This window comes from Talpa occidentalis, unplaced genomic scaffold, assembly GCF_014898055.3.
Source record: "Talpa occidentalis isolate TD23 unplaced genomic scaffold, MPIMG_talOcc4v2.1 talOcc4.96, whole genome shotgun sequence".
NCBI classification, from domain to species: domain Eukaryota; kingdom Metazoa; phylum Chordata; class Mammalia; order Eulipotyphla; family Talpidae; genus Talpa; species Talpa occidentalis.
The window spans coordinates 1,007-10,260 of record NW_023605372.1 but is presented as its reverse complement, the minus strand read 5'-3'; the positions used below and the strand labels follow the sequence as shown (position 1 = coordinate 10,260).

General features: G+C 36.1%; 1 protein-coding gene across 2 annotated transcripts; it reads left to right on the top strand.

The window, feature by feature from the left end:
* The first annotated feature begins 1,014 nt into the window (after positions 1-1,014).
* Positions 1,015-9,038, top strand: LOC119237493 (NEDD8-activating enzyme E1 catalytic subunit-like). Of its 2 annotated transcripts, XM_037501513.2 has the most exons (5): positions 1,015-1,074; positions 1,260-1,301; positions 3,117-3,237; positions 4,895-4,975; positions 8,687-9,038. In XM_037501513.2, the coding sequence occupies exons 1-5, from the start codon at positions 1,055-1,057 to the stop codon at positions 8,771-8,773; spliced, it is 351 nt and encodes a 116-aa protein (XP_037357410.1). In that variant the 5' UTR covers positions 1,015-1,054; the 3' UTR covers positions 8,774-9,038. The 2 variants fall into 2 exon arrangements, with proteins under 2 accessions (XP_037357410.1, XP_037357411.1); XM_037501514.2 differs by lacking the exon at positions 1,260-1,301.
* Positions 9,039-9,254: the final 216 nt, after the last annotated feature.

The window sequence follows — 9,254 nt, the reverse complement described above, 5'->3', positions numbered from 1 at the left end:
ACGGAAGTGCCCACAGTCTTATAGTCAGTAAGTGGAGAGTTAAAGATTTAAACCGTTCACTCTAACTCTAAATCTCATTCTTGTTCTGCTCTAAGAAAGGATATATGTATCCCTCATGGATATATATATATATATATATATTATATATGGATATGTACACGTAAAGCATGATTTTTTTGTATTTAGCCATCCAATTGTGTGTATGCACATGCACGCTCACACACACACATACACACAAACACACACTTATCCAACTCTGAAAGAAAATAGTTCAAAATTCTATCACCATTTGTCTTTAGGTGATGAGATTATGGTTGTTCCAAACTATTGTTTGAATTTTGCAATTTTCTTTATACTTTTAATCTATTTACATGCTTTTCCCCATAAAAGAATGTTTTTTCAATTTATTAATGGTTCTATTTCCACTGAATTTCTTATCTGACATAACAGATGTGTCATTAAAAATTAAAACAATGATGTCAAATATATAAATAAAAAATTGCTATAGATAAAAATAAAATAAAATACTAATCTTAATATTCACAAGGAAAGAAAACAATAATCTCTCCATAGCACCTATATAAACTGATTCAGAAAATTATTCTTAAAGTTTGTATCTTTATGCAAAGATGTTGGATCAATTGTGAAAATTAGAAAGTGAGAATTCTCTCATGTTTTTCCGCAGAGGGAAGTTTTGGCATATTAAGCTCTTCCAGGAGATTTTTCCTAGAACATGTCATTTTATATAACCACTAACACACACATTGTATAAAAATAATGTATTATAGCTGTATTTGCGTTCAGCATAACACCACTATACACTGTATGTGATTTATCTAAATAAGTGTATTAATCAAGATAATTCTATATATAATTACATTTATACGATTATAATCAAGGAAAGGTGTAATGCCCTGAAGAGCCTCAGCCAAGTCGGCCCCGCCCCTCCGGCCCCGCCCGCCCCGCCCCTCCGGCCCCGCCCGCCCCGCCCCTCCGGCCCCGCCCCTCCGGCTCCGCCCGCCGTGGGGGCACCTGGGAGGAGGCGGAGAACAATATGGCGGATGGTGAGGAGCCGTAAGTACCCGGGCTCTGCAGGCGCGCGGGTCCGGGCTGGGCTGTGAGAGAGCGTGGCGGTGGGCGGTCGCCGCCGCCACCCGGGGTCCCCCCGACCCCCGCCCCGTCCCCTCGCCCCCCATCTCCTCGCGGCGCCCAGTGTGTAGCGTGATGCTGACCCTTCTTTTATTCTCTCTTTCTTTTAGGGAGAAGAAAAGAAGGAGAATAGAGGAGCTGCTGGCTGAGAAGTTAGTGCTGCCGGGAGGCCGGGGCCCTCTCCGGGGACCCCCGCCTCCCCCGACCCCAGGCCTAGGGGACCAGCCGCAGCGGGACCGGGGGGGTGGGAGTGGGGCAGTCGGAGCGCAGGCCGCGCGGCCTCATCCCCGGTCCCCCGTCCCGCAGCCCCAGGTGCCGGGCGGGCGGCTCCTGCCCTCTCTCCCTCGGGCGGGCTCCGGGCCCGGGTGCACCGCAGCAGATTTTTGCAGGGGCCGGCCAGGGTGCTTGGGCCAAAGGTCTTGCGGAAGGACCCTGAGCCCTCCTTCCTCTATCCCAAATTGTTAGAGCTGCAGTCTTGTGAAAAGACATGTTAAACACGAAACGGAGATTAGCCTATTTTTGGTCTTTCATAAACACTGAGACAGTAGTATTAATTGCAGATATTTTTATGGGAACTGTATATCAGGTGTTGTACTAAGCACTCAAATCAAAGTAATTGGCTCTTAAAGCAGAGAGTTGACTCCAAAGAGTTTATTTTTCCTCTTTACTACACATCCTACTTCTTATCAGATGCTTAGTTTTGTGCTGGTGAAACAGGTTTAAACTAAATGTTTTATAACCATGCCAACGCCACATATTTTTCTTCCTCCCTACTGGGGCGGGGGTACTCCTGCAGTGGGTGTGGTGAGTTAGTAATTTCTGTGCCAATTCCCAGGAACAGTACTTCAGAGTGTGTAGGCATCCCTCAGAAAGTTATATTGCAAGAGAACTAGAAAGACAGAATAAATTTCACATTCCTTCCCAACTATTCATTTCCTTTTCACTTTTGCTTAAAATGATAGTTAAAATTTGAATGCTTAGTATATGCCGAGTACCATACTAGGGCCTCTCTGGATTATCTCTATATCCTCATTTTGACCTCAAGTAGCTATGAACAGCCTACAGATGAGGTTTATGGCTGTAATCTTCTCAAGGTCACAATGCTGTTAATTGTGGAACCAAATCCAGTTGTGACATCAAAATTTATCTTGTTTTTATTGCTTGCTTTGCTAATACTTCTTGATCCTTTTTTGTACAAAATTAGGTGTTACTAATATACTCGAAGGTAGAAATTGTGAGGTTATAGGAAACTTGAAAGTTAAAAGTAAGCACAACCAAATATGAATATTGCCCTCAGTGAATAAGAAAATACAGTTTAAGGAGTCCCTTCTTATTCATTGTTCTTAGGGTCTCCAGATGTTAATGCCTATTTGTGGCATAATTAGAACCTAAAACTTTGTGTTGTTTATTTGCAACAAAAAACACTTAATAGTTTTGAAGTTCTTTTTGAAAATTGGGACCTCATTCGGAAAAGAATACGTGAAAGTTCCTTTCATCAAAAATACGCAAATCCTGTTTTTCAAATATGGAAATAACATGAGTTGTATTAGATTTGAAGCCTCACAATTCTGAAAGTGAAGTTGTGGGGGGGGTTTTGGTAACTGATGTTTCCTGATCCAAGTGTGTTGAAGGAACAGGTTGGACTTTAGAGTGATCTTTTGTAATTTCCAGGTGTAGAAAAGCCCACTTCTCATTAATTGACCGCTGTCCCAAGTTTTTCTTGGGTTGCTTTAGGAATTCCAAACAAGTAGACTGATATATTTAATCAAATGTGCAGTTCTTAGCTTTAAATCGTATAATAATAGCCACCAAGGGAAAATGAAAGCATAAGAAAACCACATTGACTGTTCCCTTTTATTTGAGCAGGTTTGGTGTGATTACCTTTTCATTTGGGGAAACCCCTAATGTTTGTAAGTGTGGCTTTTTCATACTGATCTTTGCAGCTGAATTTACTGTGTTCTGTGCAGAATGGCTGTTGATGGTGGGTGTGGGGACACTGGAGACTGGGAAGGTCGCTGGAACCATGTAAAGAAGTTCCTCGAGCGATCTGGACCCTTCACACACCCTGATTTCGAACCGAGCACTGAAGTGAGAAACATTTATTTTTAAATAAATCTTCTAATAGTTTAGTTATATGTTTCAAAAATAATAAAATGCTTCCTTTTAATTTGCTCTTATAATAAAAATACTAATAAAATTGTATAAGTTATCTTGAAATGCTAAATTGAATATTTGCAATTGATTTTATTTAAATGTTCAATATGAGTCTTTTTTTACATTTTTCATATAATACAGATTTTTTCAAGGGCACATAAACTTTATAACCTCATTTAAAATTCTAAGTCATACTTCACTTTAAATTCCAGTTTAAAATTACTTCTGACAATACTTTTTAGTCTTGCTTTGAGAAATTAATTTTGATAGGAATATAGATGTGCTTAATTTTTGAAATTTAGTTGAAACAAGTAATTTAAATCCAATATAATTGCATGTTTAAGTTATGTGATTACTGTATAATAGAATTTTACATTAATAGTGTGACTTAAAGCAAATGTTAAATTAGATACAACTTGTTTTTCACTACAAAGTCAGAAAAAGTATTCTTTATAGTAAATTTTATGACCTTTGTGTTTATAAAGAGATGTTGTTTTGAAATAGAAACACCGTGCTGCTTCTAAAATGCATGCTCTTGGGTTTGACCCAGTGTCTCATCTGAGTAACCTTTCTTTTGAATCTTGGACAGAATTAACTCTGCCATTCTTTGAATAAATTTTACCATATTTTCTTATGCTTCTGATTTTTTTCCCCTGGTAATTTAAGATGCTCCTGTTGAATGATTGTTTCAAATTATATTTCTGCTGATATGTAATTTTCTAAGAGTTTTATCAGTTTTTTCCTTATTGTGATCTAATGATTTGGAAGTCTCAGTCATTATATTCAAAAGTAGTTGTTACTGTTACAACTACTTTTATTTTATTTAGACCTTTGAATACCTTGTATAGTACTTGATCCTCTGTTCTAAAGGTGTTTTGCACTTTTTTTTTTTTTTTTTTAGGAAATCACTTAAATAATTGAATTTGCTACTTTCCCCTTTTAAAGAAAAAAAAAGAATGTTTAACTTGGCATAGTTTTTCCTTTTTTTTCTTTTTTTCCTTTTTTTTTTAAAGATTTATTTATTTATTTATACAAGCACTGGGTACAGTCAGAAGCACGGGAGGGTGAGAGAATTCATCAGAGCCAAAGCCGGGAGCAGAACAGGCAGAAGGACTGAAGTACACTGCTGAGGGGAGCAGCGGGCGGCAGGAGAGGTCTGCGCGCCATGTGGGACCCTTGCCCTGCGGCTGGGGATCGAACTGGCGCTGCCACCGGGGATCCAACCGGTGCTGCAGAGGCTGCGGGTAGCTTCGCAGCCCAGCGCTCAAGCGCTGCGCCACCGGGGAGGCCCGGCATAGTTTTTCTTGTTACAAATAACCTTGCAATTTGTACAATAAAAATTAATTTAAAAAATTAAAAATTATAAATAATTTAGGGTTATAAATAATTTATAAATAAATATAGGGTTATAGAACTTCTGGTTCTACCTTGTTCTTAAATTTGAAATAATTTATTAAATACCAAGTACTCTTTATCCCAAATTGAATTTTTCACGGAAACATCAAAAACTGTTTTATGGCTCTTATTACTTTATTGATGTTACTTTGGGGTTTTGTCAACCAGTTTTAATATGCCTTTTCATTCTTTACAGTCTCTTCAGTTTTTGTTAGATACATGTAAAGTTCTAGTGATTGGAGCTGGCGGCTTAGGATGTGAGCTCCTGAAAAATCTGGTAATTATATATAAAATATGTATTTTTTTCTTCTTTGTGATAATTAACCATTTTCCCTTTTATGTCATAAATTTTTTTATTTTGCCTGTTGACCTTGCTACTTGAGCCTTTGTTAGCTAACTTTAGCATGACATATTTCAGACAGTAATTAAAATGTTAGATAACCTTTGGGACTTCTAAAACACTAATGTTCTCAGCTATAAAGTCACTAGAAATTGTTTTCTTCTCTGCTCTTTAAGCAAACAAATCTGCTTCCTCTTGCAGAACACTCATTAGTTTCAATGATGTAAGTTATAAAAACTAGCATTTCATATTTTAACATGTAATTTTAAAGAATTTATTATTTCTTTTGCTCCTGAAAATCATCTTGTTACATGGATAAGGTATTTTCATATAGAAGGAGACAGTAAGTTTTAAAATTATATTATAACTTGCTCAGGTTTTTCTGGATTGTAATGATGTGCCTGGAATCTAATGTAGGACATTGATTCTTAGGGTGTTCTTTTCACTGAACTGTTAGGTCATTAACCAGATAGTAATTTTTGAGGATCTTATAGTAGTAGATTGATGAAATTTGGGAATGCTAAACCTCTTTTTTTTTTTTTTTCCCTTTTGGTCAGTTTGTTTTTAATGAATATCATTTTAAGCAAGGTTCCTATTTAGTGAAATATATTCATATACTGCTTGGATATCCTTAACTTGTGATTTAATTAGTTGTTTTCATTGGCTTCTGGTTACCACAGAGTAGCTTTGTATAAGTCTTTGTCAGTTTATTTGACAAAAATGGATAGGGGAGGATTGATTTAGAGACGTTATCTTCCAGGTATCGTACTCCTTGGTATATAAAAAGTGGAAATGCTAGAGTAGACTTACTTGAAAATGAAGCAGGTAACAACCAATTAAAGGACCTAAAAAGTTGGCCATGAGGCTATAATTTAAATATAAACAACCACATTAATTCTGCTAGGGAACACTAATCTTACTCCTAATGAAACTACAAAACCTACAAAACTGCTTCATCACCTGTGATGGATTCTTCGAGGGATTGTAGCAGCTATTCATGGTCTCTATACTTAATAAATTTGAAGTTTCATTGGGGAGACAAGTTTCACATGAAATAGCAATATGTACAGTTTACTTTGATGGGGTGCCAAAATGACAGTACTTTATCAGCCATAAATACTCATTTAGTACATAAACCAAAGAATTCTAGAAAGGAAGGATTTTTGGAGAATGGATAGTGGTTTTGGTAGGCATTTTATACACAAATCTCCTAATCCTTAACTCTTTCCATTTAGGAAATTGTTATTTTTAAATGTGTTATATACTAATTTTAAATGTAATTGGAGATTAGAGCTGAGGATTAGTCATTTAGCAACTTTAGGAGTAGCCTTGGTATTTATTTATTGCATTGTAATAACCTCCTAGACAAAAGAAGGAAACTCAGGGTTTTCAGTTTTACCACTTACTTTGCTTATTTCAGACATAAGTACATAGGGGTATGCATGTTTTTTAATTGTAATACCCCCAAATGCTCTTTCTAAGAAAAAGTATATGGCATTAATATTGATTAAATATTTATTGACCCTCCTTCCCCATAAGCTATGTACTGTTTTAGATGCTAAAAATAAGCATTGAACAATATTGATAGGTGGTTTTTTTTTTTTTTGACTTATATTTTAGTGATGGGAAAAAACAAGTCAAATACACCTTATATTAGGTGGTAATAAATGCTATGGAGAAAGGAAGGATAGAAAATAGGTAGCCTGGTAGGAAGGGGAAGGGCTTACAAAAAGGTAGGTGCTCTTTGAGCCAAGAGGAGCAAGAATATTTCTGACAGTAGACTGTGCAAATGCAGAAGTTGTGAAGTAGGAGCGTGGCGTATATATTCCAGTACAGCAAGGGTGTTATAGCTAAAGCAGAAGTGGATAAGAGGAAGCATTTTTCAGAATGCTATCAGAGATATAATAAGAGACATAGGGCCTTGCAGTAAATATCACAAAAGATTTTGAAGGCTGTTGTAAGAAATTTGAGTTTTACTGAATTAGGAAGTCTTTGGAGAGATTTAAGCAGATCAAATTAACTTGATCTGACTGGATCAAAGGAAAAACAGGAGGGAGCTCAGAGATTAGTTAGAAGTTTGTTACAATCATTGAGGCAGGAAGTGATAGTTACCTGGAACATGGTGGTAGACTTGGAGGTGGAAAGAGGAGGTCAGATTATGAATGTTTTAAAGATGAAGTCAACAGGTTTAGCTCATGCAACAGATTTGTGGTGCATGAGAGAAAGGCATTAAGGATGACATAGCAAAGTTTTAGCCCTGATCTCTGGAAAGATGGAGTTAACATTAACTGGAAATGAAAGAATGGGAAATGAGTATATTTGGTTATGTTAGCAAATTAGGATGATTGAGTTTGGTTTTGAAAATTACTATGTCTTTTAGATGTTGTTTATCTAATGTGATTATCTGAGTTCACCAGAACTAATGAAAGGATAGTCCAAATTCTCTCTAGTTAGGTGGGAGGAAAACTCCTGAGTGGTGAACTAGAAACTAATTTTAAAAAAGCATTCCAGTTTTCAAGCACGTGGTGACCAAGGGAACATGTTTAAGGAATTGATCCATACCCTGCCAAGTACTTCAGATAGGTAAGGTCAGAGGGTGTGAGAATTGATCACTGGAGGTAATAACATGGAGATCACTGGTGACATTGACAAGTGCAGTTTTGGTGGAGAGGTGGGAGCAAAAGCTTTTTCAGAGTAAGCTCAAGACAGCTCTCCTGCCTACCTGTGACTACCCAGGTATTTCTTTCCACAAACCTTTTCACTTTGCAAAATAGCTTTCCTGCCCCTCTGTGACTATGTAAGTGCATAGTCCTTCAGCTAACTCCTTTTGCTAATAAACCTGTCCTTTTAAAGGTAAAACAAAAAACAGAGTAAGGTCAAGAGAGCAGTTTGAGAGAACAAGTATGGACAACTCTTATAAGAGTTGTTGTAAATTGGGACAGAAAAATGGGGAAATTATTAGCAAGTGATTTAATGTAATCACTTAAATAAATGGATCCAGACCAGAAAAGCATATTATGGAGACTTAATTCTGCTGATAAATTTGAATAGTGGTTTTGCTCTTAGAGTGTGTGGCATTATCATTGAAACACAACAGTATTTTGCTTTTCTCTAGCTTTTTTGACTGCTTGTTCTTGACTCAGTACTTTTAATAGTTCTTTTGTATATTCAGTGTACGTGTGTATTTATAATATAGTTTCTCTTTAATAGTTTACTTCTGAATTGTGGCATGCTTAATGTCATGTAAACTGAGATAAAGCTTGTAGGAATTGCTTTAATAATATTTTGCAAACATAATAGCAAAAACTGTTCATAGTAAAATTAAAGTAAATTAAATATTAGTAAAATGAAAGTATCTTGTAATAGCAAAGCCACAAGTATTGAGATGTGTTTATGAAAATGCAAAACTGTAGAAATTTTGGGTTGTTCTCTTTTGGTTATACACTGTTTAAAACTGAATAGTTAAAGATTTTTCATCTTTGTAGGAGCCCTGAGTTTTATGTACCTTATAAGACGGTTTAATCATTGAATAGATTATACAGAGTTTATTATTAAAAATTTGTAGATTTAGGACTACCTTGAAAACAAATCTTAAAATTTCAAATGTGAGGAAATTTCTGCTTAATTGTTTTTTGTTTGTTTCTACAGGCATTGTCTGGTTTCAGACAGATTCATGTCATAGACATGGATACTATAGATGTTTCTAATCTCAATAGACAGTTTTTATTTAGGTAAGTTTTAATATCTAAGTTTTTTCCCCCTTAAATCTGATGATTGCTAAACTTGAGAACGCTGCAGGTAGTAATTTTTAAAAACTACTGAAAGGATAACATTAATTTTATATATTCAAAAAAAGTAATAACCACTCCCATTTTATGTGAAATTTTACAAGGAAATTTGGGGCATTTAAGTGAAAGTAGTTCTGCTTTGTTTTTTAAGAAATTTCCAAATCATTTATTTGCTTTTGTGCTCTAGCATGCAGCTTTTTTCCTCCTGGTGATTTCATAAGAAAAACAATAGCTGGATTATTGAGCCCTAGTGAGATGTATTGGTGCAAGCTCCTGAGCCAGTATTTAAGTGGTGATCCTGGGACAATAATGTGGTATTGAGTGTAACTTTTCTTAGAGGGGGAAAGCAAATGGAGAGTTAAGGAGAGTAAACCCGGGAGCTATTGAAATAGAACTAAGAGGAATAATTACCATGGCAATACATGAAC

What these genes read in the sequence shown, in the direction of transcription:
- LOC119237493 (XM_037501513.2), top strand. Translation starts at nt 1,055, where the DNA reads ATGGCGGATGGTGAGGAGCC. An exon ending in ATGGCGGATGGTGAGGAGCC is followed by an intron (nt 1,075 to 1,259) that starts GTAAGTACCCGG and finishes TCTTTCTTTTAG; the next exon opens with GGAGAAGAAAAGAAGGAGAA. An exon ending in ATTTCGAACCGAGCACTGAA is followed by an intron (nt 3,238 to 4,894) that starts GTGAGAAACATT and finishes CATTCTTTACAG; the next exon opens with TCTCTTCAGTTTTTGTTAGA.